Here is a 22857-nt window from a genome sequence, read left to right on the forward strand (position 1 = left end):
CAAACCCTTTTCCAAAACACCTGAGGGTAGAACAAGAAGCAATGGGTGGAAACTAATCAAGGAGAAATCCTTCTTTCTCTCCTTCCTTCCTTCCACCCTCCCATCCTTTCCTCTACCATCCTTCTCTCCTTCCTTCCCTCCTTGCTTCCTTCCTTTCTCCCTCCCTCCTCTCCTTCCTTCCCACCTTCTTTCCTTCCAATATCTCAGGGGCTTCGCCAAAGAAGAGGGAGTCAAACTATTCTCCAAAGCACCTGAGGACAGAACAAGAAGCAATGGGTGGAAACTAATTAAGGAGAGAAGCTTAGGGATCCTGGAAGATGAACTTCAAGGCAGGCTCTATTTGGTGGTGAAGTTGGAAAACTGCATGAGGGATGGAGGAAAACGGGGTGAAAAGTTTCTTTAGGGGGGAAGGGACACCTCACCTTCAGTGTTGCTGACGTTGGTGAAATCTTGGCTTTGCATGATCTTCTCTACAATGTCACCTGCGTCGATCCGGGTGTCGTCCACCCAGGTGGGATGGCTTTCTACAGAATCCTTTTTCCTTCTGCAGGAAAAGAGGTGGAGAAGAAAGGCATTCTCACCGAGGGTTCTCCAAAGCATGAAGCAGACTCCTGATCCCGAAAAAAACCCCTTTTATTCATTGACTGTGAATTCTGCTCATTCCCATCCAGCAAAGTCTTTCAAGGGAGGATTTACGGTCACAGACCTTACCTGGCTTGGAGAGCTGTCAGGCCCATATCTGCAGAACTTGGCAAGGAGTCTTGGAGAGTCACGAACCAATTAAGTGAACTAATTGTCTCCTGCAAACTCCACTCCCCTTTCACTCCTCTTTTATTCCCTTTGGGAGGGGCCATTCATCGTTCACCTGTGGCCTTACTCCCAAGTCGATCCCTGTTCTTTAGCTCTTCCCTTCATCTGGCAACTCTCTGGGAACAGGCTCCAAATGTTCTTCTGCCTCACTGATGTCTGACTCCGAAGGCAGCTGATAACTGGCATACGGCCCTGGCCCCCTCTCTGCCTCCTACACAGAGCCCTCATCGGAGCCTTCCCCAGACTCCAGGATTGGCCCATGTTCCTCCCCAACCTCCTTACTGTCCAAATCTGCTGCCAGCTCCACTGGCGGGCCAGAACAAAAGGCATAATTTAAAAAAAACAAAAGGCATAATTTAAAAAAAATAGGGGGAAATAGGGAATGAATCCCCAACACTTGCAACCGGATGACCTTAGTGCCAGATTTATTTTAAGGCAGAAGAGACATTCCTCCTCTGCCATTCCAGTTCACAGTCCTTACCGAGAAGATCTGTCCGATAAAAGGTTGGGCCTGGGAGGTCTCGGAGGCTTCTCCAACCTGTGCTCCCGTTCGCCCTCCGGGCATTCGACCGTCATACTGAGACCCCCGGAAGCGCTGCTGCTGGTTGACGTGTTCCGGCGGTGGGTCAGGTCTGAGAGGCTGGAGGATCGGGAGTGCTCCGTGCTGTATCCTGCGAACGAGAACGTCAGGATGACCTTGGGGGTGAGGCCGGGAATCGTCTTGAACCCAGCGTTTGTTCCCAACAAAATGGCCCACCCAGAAGAAGTTCTTCTAACAAAATGAAATCCAATGGTGAAAAAAGGCAGGTTCTACATTTAGGCAAGAAAACCCCAATGCACAGGTACAGTATAGGTGGTACGTGGCTCAAGAGTAGTAACTGGGAGAAGGATCTTGGAGTCCTAGTGGGCAACCATTTAAATAGGACCCAGCCGTGTGTAGCAGCTGCCAAAAAAGCCAACACAGTTCTAGGCTGCATCAACAGAGGGAGAGAATCAAGATCACGTGAAGGGTTAATACCACTTTATAAGGCCTTGGTAATAATACCACACTTGGAATACAGCATCCAGTTTTGGTCCCCACGATGTAGAAAAGATGTGGAGACTCTAGAAAGAGTGCAGAGAAGAGCAACAAAGAGGATTAGGGGACTGGAGACTAAAATGTATGAAGAACGGTTGCAGGAACTGGATATGTCTAGTTTAATGAAAAGAAGGACTAGGGGAGACATGATAGCAGTCTTCCAATATCTCAGGAGCTGCCACAAAGAAGAGAGAGTCAAGCTATTCTCCAAATCACCTGAGGGCAGGACAAGAAGCAATGGATGGAAACTGATCAAGGAGAGAAGCAACTTAGAACTGAGGAAAAATTTCCTGACAGTTAGAACAATTAATCAGTGGAACAGAAGTTGCCTCCAGAAGTTGTGAATGCTCCAACTGGAAGTCTTTAAGAAGATGTTCTGAAACAGAGGGTTTCCTGCCTAGACAGGGGGTTGGACTAGAAGACCTCCAAGGTCCCTTCCAACTCTGTTATTGTATTGAATTGTATTGTATTGAAGCTCCTTAGCAGGAGATGGAGACGGACCTGTTCAGGTTACCTGAGATTTGGAAACAAGCTACCTTCACTGCAGAGGTGATTTAATTTAGTCTTCAGGACTAGTGAGTTAAACCGATTATCGTGTAGGATACACCAATCCTACATGAATTTAGCGGCCTCCCTCTGTGTTTAACAGCAACTCAAGAGCTGCAAGGGACCTTCAGAGGTCTTCTAGTCCCGCCCCCTGATCAAGCAGGAGATGTTGTGCCCTGTGTTGGCAAACCTATGGCACACATGTGCCACAGGTGGAACACGGAGCCCCCTTGGAGTGCCTATGAGCCGTCGCACAGATCAGCTTTATTGCGCATGCGCGCGCGCCTCCCTCTGGCCGGCTGGTTTCTGGGTCTCTGCTGGGAGATGCATGCACATGCGCGGAGGGTTGCATGTGCATACACAAGGGGTGGCCCCCCTGTGCTGTTTTTGGTGCAAGGAGGCTTCAGGGAGGGCCTCCGGTGCCTGGGGGAGGCTGTTTTCGCCCTTCCGGAGGCTCAAGGAAAGCCTCCAGAGCCTGGGGATGGCTAAAAGGCCTTCCCTGGTGTGGCGCAGGGTGTGTTGCACTGTGGGTGTGGCCACGCATGCATGTGCACGATTTTGGCATACAAGGACAAAAAGGTCAGCCATCCCTGCTGGTCCCATTTCAGACCAATGGTTGCCCAGTCTCCTCTTCAAAAACCTCCACTGATGGAGCCCCCACAACTTCTGGAGGTCACTTCTGCTCCACTGGTTCATTGGCCTCCCTGTTAGGAAGTTTTTCCTTAATTCCAGGTTGCTTCTCTCTTCGATTAGTTTCCACTCATTGCTTCTTGTTCTGCCCTCAGGTGCTTTGGAGAATAGTTTGACTCCCTCTTCTTTGTGGCAACTCCTGAGATATTGGAAGACTGCTATCATGTCTCCCCTAGATCTTCTTTTCATTAGACTAGAATAGAATAGCAGAGTTGGAAGGGACCTTGGAGGTCTTCTAGTCCAACCCCCTGCTTAGGCACGAAACCCTACATCACTTCTGACAAAGGGTTATCCAACCTCTTCTTAAAGACTTCCAGTGTTAGAGCATTCATAACTTCTGGAGGCAACTTCTGTCCCACTGATTAATTGTTCTGACTGTCTGGAAATTTCTCCACAGTTCTAAGTTGCTTCTCTCCTTGGTTAGTTTCCACCCATTGCTTCTTGTCCTGCCCTTAGGTGCTTTGGAGAATAGTTTGACCCCCTCCTCGTCTTTGTGGCAGACCCTCAAATAGTGGTAGACTGCTATCATGTCCCCCCCTCCACCCATGTCCTTCTTTTCTCTAGACTGGCCATACTCAAATCCTGCAACTGTTCCTCCTACGTTTTAATCTCCTGGTCTTTAATTATCTTAGTTGCTCTTCTCTACATTCCCCCCACCCCCAAACACACAAAGTCTCAACATTGTATTTGTAATGTACTGACCAAAATTGGATGCAGTACTCCAAGTGTGGCCTTACTGAGGCTTTAGAAAGCAGTACGTTGTGACTCTATCACAATGCCTTGGGCTGTGAATATCCCAAATTTACAGCAGTAAGTGTAAATTCTGCAGAATGCAATTAAAGCAAAAACCAACACTTCTTGTTGGCTTAGATAAAATAAAATAAAAAACCCTGTATTTATTAAACATTGCCACCCCAGTAAAAAGAAATTGAAAACCCTCTTGTTGGTTTAAACTAGGATAAAATACATTACTATTACATTTGTATCATTTTATCGTTTTGTTTTAGGTCTGGAAAAAAAAGACAGTTAGAAATTGAAGCACCACTAAGATCAAATCGTGAAAACCCAGCTCCTGGTGGGGATGGACACTGACCAGAGATTTTGGACTGTTGGCTGGCATAGCTTGAATTTCGTGAGTGTCCGGAATGAAATACTTCTTCTGGACTTGATAAGTTCTGGTCCGGTTCTTCCAAAACCCCAGGAAAGGAAAAAAATATATATTAGAATTTAGATGCCGAGCTGGTCATCTTTCCCCACCAAGTGAAATAAGGAAGCTGTTCTGACCGAGGCTTCCCAAGAGCACGAAGCAAACTCCTTGTCCCGACAAAAAAAACCCTTTTATTAATTTCCACATCCAGCAAAGTCTTTCCAGGGAGGATTTACGGTCACAGACCTTATCTGGCTTGGAGAGCTGCCAGGCCAATATCTGCAAAACGTGGCAAGAAGTCTCGGAGAGTCACGAACCAATGAAGCGAACTAATGGTCTCCTGCAAACTCCACTTCCCCTTCGCTCCTCTTTTATTTCCTCTGGGAGGGGCCATTCCTCATCCACCTGTGGCCTTCCTCCCGAGTCGGCCCCTGTTCTTTAGCTGTTCCCTTCGTCTGGCAGCTCTGTGCATGTGCACACTGGGAACAGGCTCCAGCTGTTCTTCTGCCTCACTGATGTCTGACTCTGAAGGTAGCTGGTAACTGGCGTACAGCCCATGGCCCCCTCTCTGCCTCCGACACAGAGCCCTCATCAGAGCCTTCTCCAGACTCCAGGACTGGCCCATCTTCCTCCCCAACCTCATTGTCCGAATCTGTTGCCAGCTCTCCTGGCTGCTGGCAGGCCACAACAGAAGCTGAATGTTTTAAACCAAGACTATTAAAAATTTAGATCCTGTTTTTGCATTTTGGGGGCGAGAGGAGAATCATGTAAGAGAAGTGCTTTGATATCTTTGATTTTTAAATCTTTCTCAAAGTTCGGACTGGGGTAGAAAATTTCCTTTGTTTATACCTGATCCCAGGATGGTGGGCCTGGGTTTGTTCTGACGGACGGAACCGATCGAAGATGGCGCGTTGGTGCTGGGAGTTACAGTCCGGCTGGTTCCCTCCCCTTTGCAGGTGAGCTGCAGGCTCGAGTCTTCTCCTGGGATGACCACGGATTTGGCCGTGGAGGGTGGCCTGCGAAAAGGCAGAAGGGGCTTTTATTTTATTTCCCCACTCCAGGGGAAGGATACTGCAAAATCCCCATTCCCTCCCCACTCCAGGGGAAGGATACTGCAAAATCCCCATTCCCTCTTCACTCCAGGGGAAGGATACTGTAAAATCCCCATTCCCTCCCCACTCCAGGGGAAGGATACTGTAAAATCCCCATTCCCTCCCCACTCCAGGGGAAGGATACTGTTAAATCCCCATTCCCTCCCCACTCCAGGGGAAGGATACTGCAAAATCTCCATTCCCTCCCCACTCCAGGGGAAGGATACTGTTAAATCCCCATTCCCTCCCCACTCCAGGGGAAAGACACTATAAAATCCCCATTCCCTCCCAACTCCAGGGGAAGGATACTGCAAAATCTCCATTCCCTCCCCACTCCAGGGGAAGGATACTGCAAAATCCCCATTCCCACCCCACCATGGGACCAGCCAGAGGTGGTATTTGCTAGTTCTCCGAAGTACTCAAAATTTCCGCTACCGGTTCTCCAGAACCTGCCGGATTTCACCCCTGGGAGGGAGGCTTGTGAAAAGAGTCTCTAGCCAGTCGAGATGTTTTTTTTTTGACAGGCTTACACACCATTGTGACACTGGCGAACTAGTGACAAGGTCATTCTTGCAAAAAAACAACAAAAAAACACTACCTACGCAACAGGTTTGTTTCCTCTCCCGCTGCCTTGGTTACCGGTATAGAATTGCCAACACCTTTTGCCTACTGCGTGCCCCACCCCTGCCAGTAATGTCTGAGCTGCTGGTAGCTAATCAGGAGCCGCCTCCTTGGAAAGTCAACAATAGCACACCTGTTGCTTTGTTAAATGATTTTTTTAAAAAAACCCACACCTCTTATTTTTCACGAATCTTGGTGTCCTGGCATTGGGTCAGAGGTTTTAGTCTTCCGAGCTTTCGGATGCGTGCTGGAGCCCATCCTCGGGGGAAGTTCGCTCTGGCAAGAGTGTGTGCTGTTCTGCGTGGGGTATTTATGGGGTGCCTGGTTGTGTGCATTTTAGATGTTGATTGGGGTCTGTTGGCTGCCCAGCCCTCGCCTTCTAAGTACTTGGTAGGCTGGTGGTAAAATTAGCACTCCAGTTGACTGACAAGGGGCCTGTTTTCCCAGGCCCTGGCTGTTTTTGTCCCTGCTCGTCCAACAATCTTAGTTAGCTGCAAAATTGAATGTGGGTCTTTGTTCATGGTCATGAGGCTACCAATGAGTTCAGAAAGCACATCCTCTACTAGAGAGAAGTTTCTTGAAGATGGGCTCCAGCACGAGTCCGGAAGAGAGAACCTCTGGTCCTGGTGGCAGATCCAGGTTGGATTCGCTTTTGTTTTTCTCCTTTCCAGTCTTCTCCATCCAAGGCTGGTGGTTGCCACCACCAGGATATTTTTTTTTTAGGAGAGGACATCAAGAGCTACGGAGATGTCCTGGCCTTGGAAACTTCCTCGCCCTGAAGAGTTTTAAGCTTCCTCAAAGACTCACGTTTTGAAACAAGGGTCTCCGGATAAGAGGGACATGCCAATCGTGACCTGCCAAAGAATGAATACGAGAGACAGAGAGAGAGAGAGACGGGGGGGGGGGGGGGGAGAGAGAAGGAAAACTCATGAAAAACAACCTGCAAAGGAAAAAATAAGTGTGTGCAAAATAAACGAATTACTGTATTTTTTGGTGTATATGACGCACCTTTTACACTCAAAAAAGAGGGTGAAAATTTGGCTGCATCTTATACATTGAATACAGCATTTTTGGCCTCCTGAAACCCCGCCCCCTTCACCAAAATGGCCATGCATAGCCTTTAGGAGGCTTTCGGAGTTTTCCTGGGGGCTGGGGAGGGCTAAAATGAGCGAAAAATGGGCTGTTTTTTTGCTCATTTTTGCCCCCCCCCCCCAGACCCCAGGATCACTCTATAAGCCTCCTAAAGGCTATGCATGCCTCCTTTTTTGGACAAAAAAACCGACAGTTTTCGTGAAAAAAAAGGCCCATTTTTGGGAGGTCTGCAGAGTGCAAACACCCCCCCCCCCAATTTGCCTCTTCAAAATCTTGGTGCATCTTATACTCCAAAAAATACGGTAAAACACAGGGGCTCTTGATAAGGACCTGGAGAGAGGGGTCACCCAAACCACCTGATGGAAACTAATCAAGGAAAGAAGCAACCTAGAACTAAAGAGAAATTTCCTGACAGTGAAAACAATTAACTTGCCACCAGAAGTTGTGAGCGCTCCATCAGAGGAGAAGAGATTGGACAACTATTTGTCTGCAATGGGGTATAGTTTCCTGCTTGAGCAGGGGTTGGACTAGAAGATCTCCAAGGTCCCTTCCTTCCTTCCCAAACCAGTGCAACGACTTGCCTCCAGAGGTTGTGCATGCTCTTACACTGGAGATTTTTAAAGGTGAGATTGGACTGAAGTAGTATAGGAGCTCCTGCTTGATCAAGGGGTTGGACTAGAAGATCTCCAAGGTTCGTTCTTTCCTTCCTTCCTTCCTTCCTTCCTTCCTTCCTTCCTTCCTTCCTTCCTTCCTTCCTTCCTTCCTTCCTTCCTTCCTTCCCAAACTAGTGCAACGACTTGCCTCCAGAGGTTGTGCATGCTCTTACACTGGAGATTTTTAAAGGAGAGATTGGACTGAAACACTATAGGAGCTCCTGCTTGATCAAGGGGTTGGACTAAAAGATCTCCAAGGTTCGTTCGTTCGTTCCTTCCTTCCTTCCTTCCTTCCTTCCCAAACCAGTGCAACGACTTGCCTCCAGAGGTTGTGCATGCTCTTACACTGGAGATTTTTAAAGGTGAGATTGGACTGAAGTAGTATAGGAGCTCCTGCTTGATCAAGGGGTTGGACTAGAAGATCTCCAAGGTTCGTTCTTTCCTTCCTTCCTTCCTTCCTTCCTTCCTTCCTTCCTTCCTTCCTTCCTTCCTTCCTTCCTTCCTTCCTTCCCAAACTAGTGCAACGACTTGCCTCCAGAGGTTGTGCATGCTCTTACACTGGAGATTTTTAAAGGAGAGATTGGACTGAAACACTATAGGAGCTCCTGCTTGATCAAGGGGTTGGACTAAAAGATCTCCAAGGTTCGTTCGTTCGTTCGTTCCTTCCTTCCCAAATTAGTGCAACGACTTGCCTCCAGAGGTTGTCCATGCTCTTACAATGGAGATTTTTAAAGGAGAGATTGGACTGAAACACTATAGGAGCTCCTGCTTGAGCAAGGGGTTGGACTAGAAGACCTCCAAGGCCCCCTTCCAAATCTGTTATTATATTATTCTGATCTCTGGCCAGCTGAGCAACTTTCCCAACTCGAGATGTGATAATATATCCCCAGCTGTCATTTCTGCCCAACAATCTTTGGAGCAGAAATCCAGACACGGAAGAGTGTGATAAAATTGCACCCACAAACAACACACAAACAAACAGGTTATAGACTGAACGGAGCCTGTGACCAAGCAATTACTTTTCTTGTCTATTTTTCCTCAACCTTTCCTTGTATTTTTTTTGCTGTGTCTTCAATTTCCTTTTTTCCCCCCTTCCTTATTTTACAAACGCTTGGGTTATTACAATACAATATAATACAATACAATAGCAGTGTTGGAAGGGGCCTTGGAGGTCTTCTAGTCCAACCCCCTGCCTAGGCAGGAAACCCTATACCGTTTCAGACAAATGGTTATCCAACATCTTCTTAAAGACTTCCAGCGTTGGGGCATTCACAACTTCTGGAGGGAGGTTGTTCCACTGATTAATTGGTCTCATTATTAGGAAATTTCTCCTCAGTTCTAAGTTTCTTCTCTCCTTGATTAGTTTCCACCCATTGCTTCTTGTTCTGCCTTCCAGGTGCTTTGGAGAATAGCTTGACTCCCTCTCATTATTGGAAGACTGCTATCATGTCTCCCCAAGTCCTTCTTTTCATTAAACTAGACATACCCAGTTCCTGCAACTGTTCTTCATATGTTCCACTGATTAATTATCAGTTTTTATGTCCCAGTTTCAATGTTTTAATAACAATGAGGTGCAAAAGGGGAGCTAGGGCCCTCTCAGAGGGTGTTGGCTGGTTAAGAAGTATGAAATATAATAAATTAAAAAGAAAAAAGAAAACACACTCCCTTGTCTAGAATAAGCAAGGGAGCAGCATCCTGGGTTTTTTTTAACTAGGCACACTACCTATCTCATCCTAAAAGTAAAGGTGAAGGTTCCTCTCGCACATATGTGTTAGTCGTTCCCAACTCTAGGGGGCGCTGCTCATCTCCGTTTCTAAGCCGAAGAGCCAGCGCTGTCCGAAGACGTCTCCGTGGTCATGTGGCCGGCGTAACTCAACAGCGAAGGCGCACAGAACGCTGTTCCCTTCCCACCAAAGGTGGTGCCTATTTTTCTACTTGCATTTTTCACCTGCTTTCGAACTGCTCGGTTGGCAGAAGCTGGGACAAGTCACAGGAGCTCACTCTGTTACGCAGCGCTCGGGATTCGAACCGCCAAACTTCTCATTCTGGCCATCATTTTATTTATTATTTGCATTTACTTGCAGCTAGACCTTGGACTTTCAAGAGTTCATTTAGTGGCTATTCGAAGTACTTATGACTGGTTGCAATGTCCTGGGGGGGTGATCCCCATTTTGTGACCTTTCGACAAGCAATAATCCATGGGGAAGCCGGAATCCCTTAAAAAATGTGTGCCTCGTTTATCAACAGCAGCGTTTCGCTTCAACAACGGTGGTGAGAAAGGTCATTATAATGAGGCAAAGCTCACATAATGACGGAAAATGTGTCTGCAAGTCTACTGATGGGGCTACTGGGTTTTTTTAAAAATTTTTATGAAGGCATCTCCAGCAACCACGGCTGTCCATCAGCCCCATCCACCCTTCCCTCCATCCAGAGGTCTTGGGGACTCACCTTTAGGATGGAGTTGTCCTGTCTGGTGTTCTTCGTGTCGTATCCTTCCAACAAGCAGCATCGGACAGTCAGCCCCGAGCCTGCAAACTCGGCCAAGTTCAGGTCGGTGAATCCCAGCTGTAAGGTGAACGGAGAAAAGATTAGGAGGATGGAAAGGATGCACGTTGCAGGCGAAGCAAAGTATGCAATCCCACCTGCGCTCCAGGAGCAGCTGTTTGGAGAGATAACTGTTGGTCTGAAATGGTGCCTGAACAGGGGGTTGGACTAGGAGACCTCCAAGGTCCCTTCAAACTCTTCTATTCCATTCCTTTCCATTCCATATTCTATTCTTTTCTCTACTCTACTATATATTCTATTCTATAGTCTACTCCACTCCATTATTTCATATTCTATTCTATTCTTCCTCTACTCTAATTCTATACTCTATTCTATTTTTTTACTCTTGTTCTATTCTATTCTAATTCTATATTCCTATTCTATTCTCTATTCTATATTCCTATTCTATATTCTTATTCTATATTCCTATTCTATTGTATTCCATCCCATTCATTATTTCATTATCTATTCTATTTCTATATTCCTATTCTATTATACTCTATATTCCTATTCTATTCTATTCCATCCCATCCCATTATTTCATTCTCTATTCTATTCTAAATTCCTATTCTATTATACTCTAAATTCCTATTCTATATTCCTATTCTATTCTATTCCATCCCATTCATTAATTCATTATCTATTCTATTTCTATATTCCTATTCTATATTCCTATTCTATTCTTATTCTGTTCCGTCCCATCCCATTATTTCATTATCTATTCTATTCTAAATTCCTATTCTATTCTATTCTATATTCTTATTCTATTTTATATTCTTCTATTCTATTCTAATTCTATATTCCTATTCTATTGTATTCTATCCCATTCATTATTTCATTATCTATTCTATTTCTATATTCCTATTCTATTCTTATTCTATTCCATCTCATTAGTTCATTCTCTATTCTATTCTAATTCTATTCTATATTCCTATTCTATTCTATATTCCTATTCTATTTTATTCTATTCTTATTCTATTCCATCCTATCCCATCCCATTCATTATTTCATTCTCTATTCTATTCTAATTTCTGTTCTATTCTAATCATATTCTATTCTATTCTGAATTCTATTCTATTCCTATTATTTCATTCTCTCTTCTCTTCCCTCTCTGCTTCTCCATTCCATTTACTCTCTTCTGTTCATTTCCCCATCCTAACCTTGCCCTTGTTTTCCAGGAAACTCTGATCGTCCCGGGAAAGGACCAGGATTATAATCAGCCTGGCAAGGAAAATGTTAACTCGCCCAGAGAGGTTGCATAACCAAGGACACCAAACATGCCAGGTCAGTGATGTGGAAAAGGTTCACTCCCATGTTTGCGTACACAGATACAATAAGGCACTCTTTGTCCTACGCTCATCCCAGAGCCCATGCAGCCAGCATGGGGAGGGAGGAAAAATTGAGAATGAGAAATGAAAGCTGGTTTGGTCTCCTTTAGGGGGGCAAGATTGAAAGGGAAGCATCTCCAAGCACGTTAAAAAATAAATAAATCATACCCAGCTGGTCCTCAATTTACAACAGTTCATTTAGTGTCTATTCAGTTACAACAGCACTGAAAAAAGGGACCTAGGACCATTTTTCACACTTTTACGACCTTTACAGCCATCCCTGGGGGGGACGATTGTAGTGCCTCTCTCCCCCCGACCCCGGGGTCATGCGACTGATCCCCTTTTGCGACCTTCTGCCAAGCAAAGTCCACAGGGAGTCCAGATCCGTTTAACAACCGTGCCGCTAACGATAACTGCGGCAATTCGCTTAAACCACTGGGGCAAAGGAGGTCGTAGAATGGAGCAACGTTCACTTTTAACGAATGTCTCATTCAAGAACATAAATCCGGGGCTCAGTTGTGTTTGTAAGTTGAGGACTACCTATACGAAGATTTAAGCATTTCCTTAAGCAGCCTTGAAGTCAACTGTTGACTTCCAAGACCTTGAAGTCAACTGTTGACTTCCAAGAGCTTGAAGTCAACTGTTGACTTCCAAGAGCTTGAAGTTAACTGTTGACTTCAAGGCTGTTTCACAATTAAAGTGAGAAGTGTGGTATCTTCATGTATCAAGGTGCCTAGGATACAGGAGGACAACTTGATAGTCTTAAGACCTTCAAGATGTTCTCCTTCCCTTGTCAATTTATCCTCTTGAAGGAGACAAACTGATTAAAGTTCCTCTTTATTGCTGCTATTCTACCCATCATGGAAAGTTGCGTCTTCCATCTCTCCATATCCAGTTTAATTTGATGCCTTAATTTTGTATAGTTGTCCTCTTTGATCTTACTGTTAAGATAGATTCCTAAGTATTTCACCTTTTCCACTATCTGGACATTCATTTTCTTTATGAATTCATCCCTCTGTTTGTTTGTAAGATTTTTTTAACCATCATTTTAGTTTTTCTTCCTTATTTACTTTTAGTCCATATTTCTCTAATCTCTCTACAAGTCTCGGGCCTGATTCTAAATGGTTCCTCTAAGACGAAAACTAAGTCGCCTGCAAATGCTTGTAATTTGTACTTCTCTCTTTTGATTTCCTTTGATATTAACTTCATTCTCAAGGCCAAAGAGATACAATCAATTTTAGCTTTTAGTCTAGACACAGATGTTTTTTGTGGCAGTAGAGCTCCAGGGCTGGAGCGATCCAGGAGAAAATGTGCATATGGCATAAACTCCATGTTGTCCACTTGTGGCTTTTCAAAGGTGGTGGGACGGATGAACCTGTTCTGATCTAGGCTTCCTTAAAAAGCAAGAAGCAGATTCTTGATCCCGGCAAAATCCCTTTTATTTACAAGACTGTGAATTCCTTTCATTTACAGTCCGCAAGGCTTAGCAAACAGTCTTTCAGAGGAATGCTTATCCACACAAACCTTATCTCACTTGGAGAGCGGTCAGATAACTAGTATCTAAATGCAGAGCAAGGCAAAACTTGGCACAGAGTCTCTTATAGTCACAAACAGAACTTTCCACTCTTGAAACGACCGAAGGAATTGTTTCCTGCAAAAGCCCCCTCCTCGTTCGCTCCTCTTTTGTTTCCTCTGGGAGGGGCCAATCACCTCCAAGGTGTGGCTTTACTCCCAAGTCGACCCCGCTTTCTTAGTTGTTCTTGTTTTCTGGCAGATTTGCACATGCGCACACTGGGAACAGGCTCCAGCTGTTCCTCTGCTTCACTGCTGTCTATCTCCCTCTGACGCAGAGCCCTCATCAGAGCATTCCACAGCCCCCCAGGACTAGCCCATGTTCTTCCACAGCCTCCTCACTGTCCGACTCTGCTGCCAGCTCTGGGCCACAACTGAACACGGGGAACAAGAAGGAAGGTTTTTCTGCAGAGGACGTAGAGCCGAGATCTTGTGTTGCAGGAGGACAACTTGATAGTCTAAGACTGTTAAGATGTTCTCCAGCCTTCTCCCCTTGTCAATTTATCCTCTTGAAGGAGAGACAAACTGATTAAAGGCACAACTAGAAAAGGAATGGAGGTGGGGCGGGGGGATGCTTTTTGATTTTACTTCACTTTCAAGGCTGAATAGATACAATCAAATGTAGGTTTTAGTCTAGACACAAGATGTTGCGTTGCAGGAGACCCACAAAAAAACAGGCCAGGGCTGACGGGGGTGGTGACATTTGCTGCAGTTTCTCAGCTCCAAAACCCCAGAGATTTAATCAGATTTAATCTGTGAGCGATTCGGCAACCACGTGGCGGAATTGCAAGCCGAGACTCGCACGAAAACCACTTCCCGTTTTTCTTAGCCGACGTGCCAAATTATATTTGATGTTTTAAAGCTTTTTTTTTTTTTTTAAACGTTTTGAGTTTGTTCCGACCCTGGTCAACCTGCTCCTTTCTCTTCTTCCCCCTCCATCTATGGGTCAACTGCTTCGATTGGGCTTGGCTTGGCTTCAAAAAAGAAATAGGAGGGAGGTTTAGATATAAACGCAACCCAGGAGTTGCTCACTTTGTGCAAATTAAAAGATGCCTGGGGAAGAGCTACAAGGGAAGAGATTTGCAAGATCCCCAGAAAAAGAGATTGCCAAGGTTAAGGTAAACAGTTCTCCTTGCCCATATGTGCTAGTCGTTCCTGACTCTAGGAGGCGGTGCTGATCTCTGTTTCAAAGCTGAAGAGCCAGCGCTGTCCGAAGACGTCTCCGTGGTCATGTGGCCGGCATGACTCAACGCCGAAGGCGCAGGGAATGCTGTTCCCTTCCCACCAAAGATGGTTCCCATTTTTCTACTTGCATTTTTTACCTGTTTGCGAACTGCTAGGTTGGCAGAATCTGGGACAAGTAAAGGGGGCTCACTCCATTACATGGCGCTAGGGATTCGAACCGCCAAACTGCCAACCTTTCTGATCAACAAGCTCAGTGTCTTAGCCACTGGAGTGGACAAAACACAGCTGGGATTCCTGAATTCTCAGGGCCAGTAGGTAAAATATGGGTAGTTTTTGACTTAGAATAAGTTTGTCTAATGACTAAAGTTACAAAAAATGACTTACGACTGCTTTTCACACTTACGACCCAAAATTTGGATGGTTGGCAACTGACTCATATTTTTGAAGGTTGCAGAGACCTTTTGATGGTCAAAGCCAATGGGGAAGCCAGATGGATTTATCCATCCTGTTACTCACTTTAAAATGGCAGTGGTTCACTTAACAACTGGGCAAGAAAGGTCATTAAATGGGGCAAACATCACTTCACAAATGTCTCATTTAGCAATAGAAATGTTGAACCCAATTGTGGTCATAAGCGGAGGACTCCTTATACAAATATTTTCTAAGGGGATGGACAATAGCTAGTTAACAGCAGACAGGAAAATGTGTCTAATGTTTCATCTCTCTCTCTCTCTCTCTCCTTCTTTCTCTCTTTCTATATCCCCCATCTCTCTTTCTCTTTCTTTGTCTCTTTATCTCCGTCTCTCTTTCTCACTTTCTTTCTCTCCCCATCTCTTTTTCTCTTTGTCTTTTTCCTTCTTTCTTTTGTCTCTTTCTTTTTCTTTTTCTCTTTCTCTATCTCCTTCTTTCTCTTTTTTTGTCCCCATCTCTCTTTTTTCTGTCTCTTTCTCTCTTTCTATGTCCCATCTCTTTCTTTCTATCTCTTTATCTCCGTCTTTCTCTCTTTCTGTCTGTCTGTCTTTTTCTTTCTTTTTCTCTTTTTGTAATTTTCTTTCTTTCTATAGCCCTGTTTCTCTTTTTCTTTTTTCTTTGTCTCTCCTTCTTTCTCTTTTTTTATGTTCCCCGTCCCTCTTTCTCTCCCTTTTTCTCTTTCTATATCCCTTTCTTTTTCTCTTTGTCTCTTTCTCTGTCACTTCCATTCTCTTTCTATCTCCACCCGTCTCTCTCTTTTTTTCTGTCCCCATCTCTTTTTCTCTCTCTTTCTGTCTTTTTCTTTCTCTCTTTCTATATCCCCGTTTTTCTTTTTCTCTCTTTCGGTCATTCTTTTTCTCTTTGTCTCTCTCTTTCTGTCGTTCTTTTTCTCTGTCTCTGTCTCCTTCCTTCTCTTTCTATGTCCCTGACTTTCTTTTCCCCTCTCTCTCTGTCTCTCTTTTTCTCTTTGACTTCCTTTCTCTCTTTCTATGTCCCTCCTCTCTATCTGCCTTTTTCTCTCTCTACACACACAGAGAGACAGAAAGATATATTTTCAGAATCTTACAATTGGCAAAATTACCGGTGTGTAACGTTAGAACAATTTGAACGCTTCATCGTACAGAGGACAGGTCATTCTTACATGACAAACCTCCAGTCTTCTTGGCCAAGCTGAGAAAAAACACACCACCACCTGTCTTTTGAGTACATTTATCCTGAGCAATGAATTACGCCGGAATTTAAATTCATCGTACAGAGGACAGGTCATTCTTACATGACAAACCTCCAGTCTTCTTGGCCAAGCTGAGAAAAAACACACCACCACCTGTCTTTTGAGTACATTTATCCTGAGCAATGAATTACGCCGGAATTTAAGTATTTTACACTTCGTCTTATTTTTAGGGGAAGATTATAAATAGCCTCGGGGTGGGGGGGAGCCAGGCCAGGGTTAAGTGACTCCCAAAGACTCCGTTTTTAGTCCTGTTTCATGCCAGATTCCTCTTTTAGACTTGTTAAGAGTCCTCTATTAGTGATGGATTTAATCAATCTTGCCGGGAAATCTATTAGCACCTTTGTCTCCAGTGGTCTGGCCTGCAGTTTTCTCCCATCAGAGTGTCTCAATTGTGGTTTATAAAAAGAGTTTCACTCCTTATAATATGTTTGAACAGGATTTTGGCAATGGTGGGAATCAATTGTGGGCCGGAAGGAAGCATCTCATGCTGGACGGTCAGAAACCTTTTGCTATTTTTTTCCCCAATGGGTTTTAGGTAATTGTTTGGATCTCTCAAGTCATTTTAAACTCTAGGCTGCAAGGTTACTTTAAAATGTACATTACAATGTACAGATATCGCTCCCAACGTCTGGTTTCGGGGCAAGGGTGGTTCAAAGGAGCTTGGGAGACCTTGTACAATTGGCTTTGCAAGCTCTGAAGTCTTACCACCAGCATCTTCTAAAGCAGTGGTCACCAACTGGGGGTCCGTGAGAAAATTTTGGTGGTCCGCAGAAAAATTATTTGCATTTTTTTTATATTGCACTAAATCAGGGGGTCCTCAAACTACGGCTCCTGGGACGGATGCGTGCAATGAACGCTTGTGTTGCTGCAGAGAGTCTCCGCCTTCGGGGTCTTTTTGTGGGGGTTGGAGGGGGGCAGAAATTCCCACTTGTGGTCTGCTTCAGCCTCCTGGTGGGGGGACTTTGAGCGAAGGCTGGAGGGAAGCGCTGCTGGTGGGGAAGAGCTGGAGGGCCTCGTTCCAGTGGGACTGCATCATGGCCTGGAACTGGCCAACCATCTCAGCCCATTGAGCCTCCAGGCGCCGGCACCTGGCCTTGCACTCCTGCAGGTCTTCCCTCTGCTTGGAAAGTCTTTGTTCCTAGTCCTCAATGAGGTGCTTCTGCTGAGCCTCCTTCTCTGCCAACTCTTTCTCCTGGTGGCTGCTTAGCTCCAGCAACTGCTTCCTGTTGGGGGCCCTAAGGAGCCCAGGCAGGCAGGCGAGGAGGGGCTGGGAGGGGAGGGGCGAGTAGAGGCCATCGAGGTGCCCCTCAATGTGAGTGACATCAAGTTGGCCACGCCCACCCAGTCACATGACCACCTGGCCACGCCCACACACCCAGTCATTAGGCAGATTATATTAGTGGTCCGCGGGATTTAAAATTATGAATTTAGTGGTCCCTGAGGTCCGAAAGGCTGGGGACCCCTGTTCTAAACTCTCTTGGATTTAGGCAGATCTATCCCAAGTTTCAGAGATGGCTGAAGGCGTATTTGCAAACACAGACATGATCATCATCTAACACAGCTTTGCTCTGGATGGCTTGGTGTGTCCTCTTACCTTGGAATAAGCTTTTCCTCCCTTCAGTTCCTGTGACAAGGGGGAAAAAGAAAGAAAGAAAGAGAAAGTCAGTTTACAAAGAAGGGCTCAAGAGAAACAAAAGTACTTTAACTCTTAATAAATGACAGTTTGGGGCAAAATGGTGCATAAAATGTGGCCAGGTGATGATGACGATGATGCAAAGAGTCACAAACATGAGCTGGTTGCCGAGCGCCCAAAATGCCCTACAAAGAGGTCCGTCGTAACTTTGAACGGTTGTAAGCCAAGGTCCAATTGTAATAAGAGCTTCCGGATGGCTATCTGGACGATTAGAAAAAGGTTCTTTGAAGGATTTGGAGAGAGGAATCTAGGGATAAAGGTAAAGGTTCCCTTCGCACATATGTGCTAGTCGTTCCTGACTCTAGGGGGCGGTGCTCATCTCCGTTTCAAAGCCGAAGAGCCAGCACTGTCCGAAGACATCTCCGTGGTCATGTGGCCGGCATGACTCAACGCCGAAGGCACACGGAACGCTATTCCCTTCCCACCAAAGGTGGTTCCTATTTTTCTACTTGCATTTTTTTACAATTGCTAGGTTGGCAGAAACTAGAAGAATTAATGGGAGCTCACTGTGTTACGCAGCGCTAGGGATTCGAACCAACCCCCCCCCCAAAAAAAGAGGGCTTTCTCCTGGATTCGGGGTTATGACTCCAAAATATCTCACAGGGAAGTTTTTACAACAGCCGTGGGGAGCCCAGAAGTTTTATCAATGAGGTTCCGTCGTTCTCCCGCCCACCCTTCCCCAGCCCAAAATCAAAAGACTCACTTTGCGGACCGAGACTCGGCAAATGCAGGGGTCCAGGAGTCCCGTGGTGGGATTGGCACTCATTTTGCAGATGAAGGTGAATTTCTTCCTCCAGCGGACACAGTTCTCCTGGACTTCTTCCCTGGGGGGTGGGAGACACACATAAACAAGAGATGCAACTCAGCTCTGGTTTCTTCCAAATATTTGAATCGGTTCTGAACTAGGCTTCCAAATATCATGAAGCAGATTCCTCCGCCCGATAAAACCCCTTTTTTATTTAGGTTGAAGGGAATTCCTCTCCAGCAAAGTCCCGGCCAACAGTCTTTCAAGAGATTTCACAACTACAGGCCTTTCTCAGGCTTGGAGAACTGCCAGACCGATATCTTCCAAATGCCAAGCTGTAGCAACAATTCCTTGGCAAGGAGTCAGGGACAGATCTTCACCCAAATGAATTTAACTAATTGCCTCCTGCAAACTCCACTCCCAAGTTGCTCCTCTTTTATTCCCTATGGGAGGGGTCATTCACGGTCCACCTGTGGCCTTACTCCCAAGTGGACGTGATGAATCGGGATCTTGAGGCCGTTAAGGACTGGATGAGAGCTAACAAACTGGTACTCAACCCAGACAAGACCGAGTGGCTGTTGTGTTTCCCTCCCAACAATTTGGCCAACATTCCATCACTCAGGCTGGGGGGGTCAAAATTTATACCCCTCAGACAGGGTCCGCAACTTAGGAGTCCTCCTGGACCCACAGCTGACTTTTGACCATCATCTGTCGGCTGTGACCAGGGGGGCATTTGCCCAGGTTCGCCTGGTACGCCAGTTGCGGCCCTACCTGAATCGGGAGGCCCTCACAACAGTCACTCGAGCCCTTGTGATCTCCAGGCTGGAATACTGCAATGTGCTCTACATGGGGCTGCCCTTGAAGAGCATCCGGCGACTTCAGCTAGTCCAGAATGCGGCCGCGCGAGTGATCGTGGGCGCACCACGGTTCGCCCACATAACACCGATCCTCCGTGAGCTGGGCTGGCTACCTGTTGATCTCCGGGTGCGCTTCAAGGTGGTACTCACCATTCATAAAGCCCTCCATGGTAGTGGATCTGACTATTTGAGAGACCGCCTTCGGAACGATCTCCCCGTGGAGATTTGCACCCTCACCACCGTCCAGACCTTCCGCACAGCCCTCAAGATCTGGCTATCCCGTCAGGCCTGGGGATAAGACCCTAATCTCGCCCCACCCGAATGCTGAATGAATGTTGTGTTTTACTGGTTTATTTTTATTCACATTTTTTTTCTTGTGTTCTGTCTTGCACTCCCTCCCTATTAATTGTAAGCCGCCCTGAGTCCCCTCAGGGAAAAGGGCGGCCTATAAATGTCAAATAAATGACAAAAAAAAATAAAATAAAAATAAAAAGACTTCCAGTGTTGGGGCATTCACAACTTCTGGAGGCAAGTTGTTCCACTGATTAATTGTTCTCACTGTCAGGAAATTTCTCCTTAGTTCTAGTTGCTTCTTTCCTTGATTAGTTTCCACCCATTGCTTCTTGTCCTGCCCTCAGGTGCTTTGGAGAATAGCTTGACTCCCTCTTCTTTGGGGCAGCCCCAGAGATATTGAAAGACTGCTATCATGTCTCCCCTAGTTCTTATTTTCATTAAACTAGACATACCCAGTTCCTGCAACCGTTCTTCATATGTTTTAGCCTCTAGTCCCCTAATCATATCAAAATATATTAAGAAGAAATTAAAGTTAGGCTGGAAAAAATATGGAATGAAAATAAAGAGGGCTGAAAAGTGAAATGAAAGTAGGATGTAAAATGAATTATGCATAACAGAAGACGTAAAGGGGAAAGACCTGGGCAACTCTTTGTTTATAAAATATGTTAAAATATGTAATAATAATAATAAATGTTTTTGTTTAAAATCCCATTTTTCCTCTCTTGGAAGCTGACACCGATCCATGTTCTGGAACGGCTCATTCCGCACCGTAGTTTCCTTGAGTGTTTTGCTGAAAAGTGTAAAGTGGGGGGGGGGGAATGCAACTGCCCACATCAAGGAAAAGATGCAGCTGGCTAAGAGGGGGAAATAGTGTTTGGAGTGGTGGAGATTTGCAGAAACTTTAAGTAGGGTTGGATGAGATGAGAGAGAGAGGATGGGGGGGGGGTTAGAGGAAAGAAGGAGAGAAAGAGGGTGGGAGGGAAGGAAAGAAAGAGGGTGGGAGGGAAGGAAGAAAAGAAGAAAGAAGGAAAGAAGGAAAGGAAGAAAGAAAGAGGGTAGGAGGGAAGGAAGGAAAGAAGAAAGAAGGAAAGGAAGAAAGAAAGAGGGTGGGAGGTAAGGAAGAAAAGAAGAAAGAAGGGAAGAAAGGAAAGGAAGAAAGAAAGAGGGTGGGAGGGAAGGAAGGAAAGGAAGAAAGAAGGAAGGAAAGAAAGAGGGTGGGAGGGAAGGAAGGAAAGAAGAAAGAAGGAAAGAAAGAAAGAGGGTGGGAGGAAAGGAAGAAAGAAGGAAGGAAAGAAAGAGGGTGGGAGGGAAGGAAGGAAAGAAGAAAGAAGGAAAGGAAGGAAAGAAAGAGGGTGGGAGGGAAGGAAGGAAAGGAAGGAAGGAAAGAAAGAGGGTGGGAGGGAGAAAGAAAGAGGGAGGGAAGAAATAAAGAGAGTGGGAAGGAAGGAAGGAAGCAAGTAAGCTCCAAAAAAAATGATGATTTTTTAAAACGTTTTTTTTAATTGGATTTTTTAAAAATTGAAATCATATTTTTTTATTTAAATCAGATTTCTTTGATTTTTATTAAATTTATTTTAATAAAATGCTTTGGGGGTAAAAATAGTTTTCTATTTAAGCTGCATTAATAATTAGGTTTACTCAGCATGAAATGGAGCTTAGTGACGTAGCGTGAGGCTGTCTATTCTGCAATATTGGAACTGTCAGTGAATCAACAGTGGGCAAAGGAGGAGCCCCCACTGGGCAGAGATGACAGCTGCTCTTTAAAAAATGATGATTTAAATCGAGTTGATTTAAATCAAGCCTTTTTACTAGTGATTTAAATCAAGATTTAAATCAAATCCACCATGGAAGGAAGGAAGGAAGGAAGGAAGGAAGGAAGGAAGGAAGGAAGGAAGGAAGGAAGGAAGGAAGGGATTGGGAGGGAAGGAAGGAAGGAAGGGAAACAGAGAAAGAAAGAAAGAAAGAAAGAGGGAAGGAGAGAGAAAGAAAGAGGGAAGAAAGAGGAAGAAGGAGGGAGAAAAAGAAAGAAGGAAAGAAAAAGAAAGAGGGGGGAGAGGGAAGAAAGAAAGAGGTAGAAAGAGAAAGAAAAAGAAAGAGGGAGGGAGAGAGAAAGAAAGAGGGAAGGAAGAAAGAGGGAAGGAAGAGAAAGAAGAGGGAGAGAGAAAGAAGGAAAGAAAAAGGAAGAAAGAAAAAAGTGGGAGGGAGGGAGGGAGAAAGAACGAAAGAGAGGAGAAAGAGGGAGAGGGAGAAAGAAAGAAGAAAAAGAAAGAAAGAGGGAGGGAGAGAGAGAGAAAGAAAGAGGGAAGGAAGAAAGAGAAAGAGGGAGAGAAAGAAGGAAAGAAAAAGAAAGAGGGAGGGAGAGGGAAGAAAGAAGGAGGTAGAAAGAGAAAGAGGGAGAGAGAAAGAGGAAAGAAAAAGAAAAAAAGAGGGACAGAGAAAAAGATAGAAGGAAGGAAAGAGGGTGGGAAGGAAGGAAGGAAAGAAACAAACAAACAAAGAAAGAAAAGCCAACTCAAGTTGCATTGAGGCCAACAGTCGGGTTTCCCACACTGCTCTAAACCACTATTTGTGGTTTGTGACAATGCAAAGCTGAACAAGATGTGGGGCCAGCCCCTACTAAACCAGGATTTAACCCGTCAATGAGCCTAGGGGGGGTTCAGGCGTTTGCAAGATCCTAAGAGCTCAACAATGATTCTCGGTTAGCGTTGTCCTATTGGATTTGACTTTGCAACGCAATGCCGGAAACGTTGCACCATCAGAACATAAAAAAAGGAAAGAAAGGCAGTGCCCTCAACTTACAAAGCAATGCTTGACCCAGAGACATCAGCGGGAAGAAGAAGACGGACTTGACCCTTTTAGACGAATCCGGATGGCAAAGGAAGGAAACGGAGGGAGGGAGGAACGGAAAGGATAACCCACAAGCAGAGGTGAGCAACGCCACGAGAAAACCAGCCATTGCTCGCCTGCTCCATCATGCAGTGGCGAGATCCATGATGGGGAACCTATGGGCATGGATGGGTGCCACAGGTGGCAGGCCTGACCCTCTCTGTGGGCACACCAGCCGTCGGCCCAGCCCAGGCCACTGCACATGCGTGCACACCTCCTAGCCAGCCAGCTGGTCTTCGGGTCTCTGCCACGCATGCGCGGGGTGGGGCCTTCCCCGATCTCCGCAGGTTCCCCCCCCCCCCGGACGCCTTAAATTTCTCCCC

General features: G+C 45.6%; 1 protein-coding gene across 2 annotated transcripts in view; it reads right to left on the bottom strand.

Annotated features, from left to right (window-relative positions):
- The window catches only part of FAM102A (family with sequence similarity 102 member A), a 65891-nt gene that overhangs the window by 6014 nt on the left and 37020 nt on the right, over positions 1–22857 (bottom strand). For both annotated transcript variants that reach the window (XM_032232622.1, XM_032232621.1), the window contains 8 exons: positions 18456–18576; positions 17654–17683; positions 10177–10293; positions 6791–6837; positions 5121–5287; positions 4218–4310; positions 1292–1481; positions 423–544 (listed from right to left, as the gene is read on the bottom strand). In XM_032232622.1, coding sequence (XP_032088513.1) covers positions 423–544; positions 1292–1481; positions 4218–4310; positions 5121–5287; positions 6791–6837; positions 10177–10293; positions 17654–17683; positions 18456–18576 — 887 coding nt within the window. The remainder of the gene's footprint in view (positions 1–422; positions 545–1291; positions 1482–4217; positions 4311–5120; positions 5288–6790; positions 6838–10176; positions 10294–17653; positions 17684–18455; positions 18577–22857) is intronic.

This window comes from Thamnophis elegans, chromosome 16 (genome assembly GCF_009769535.1).
Source record: "Thamnophis elegans isolate rThaEle1 chromosome 16, rThaEle1.pri, whole genome shotgun sequence".
Taxonomy (NCBI): domain Eukaryota; kingdom Metazoa; phylum Chordata; class Lepidosauria; order Squamata; family Colubridae; genus Thamnophis; species Thamnophis elegans.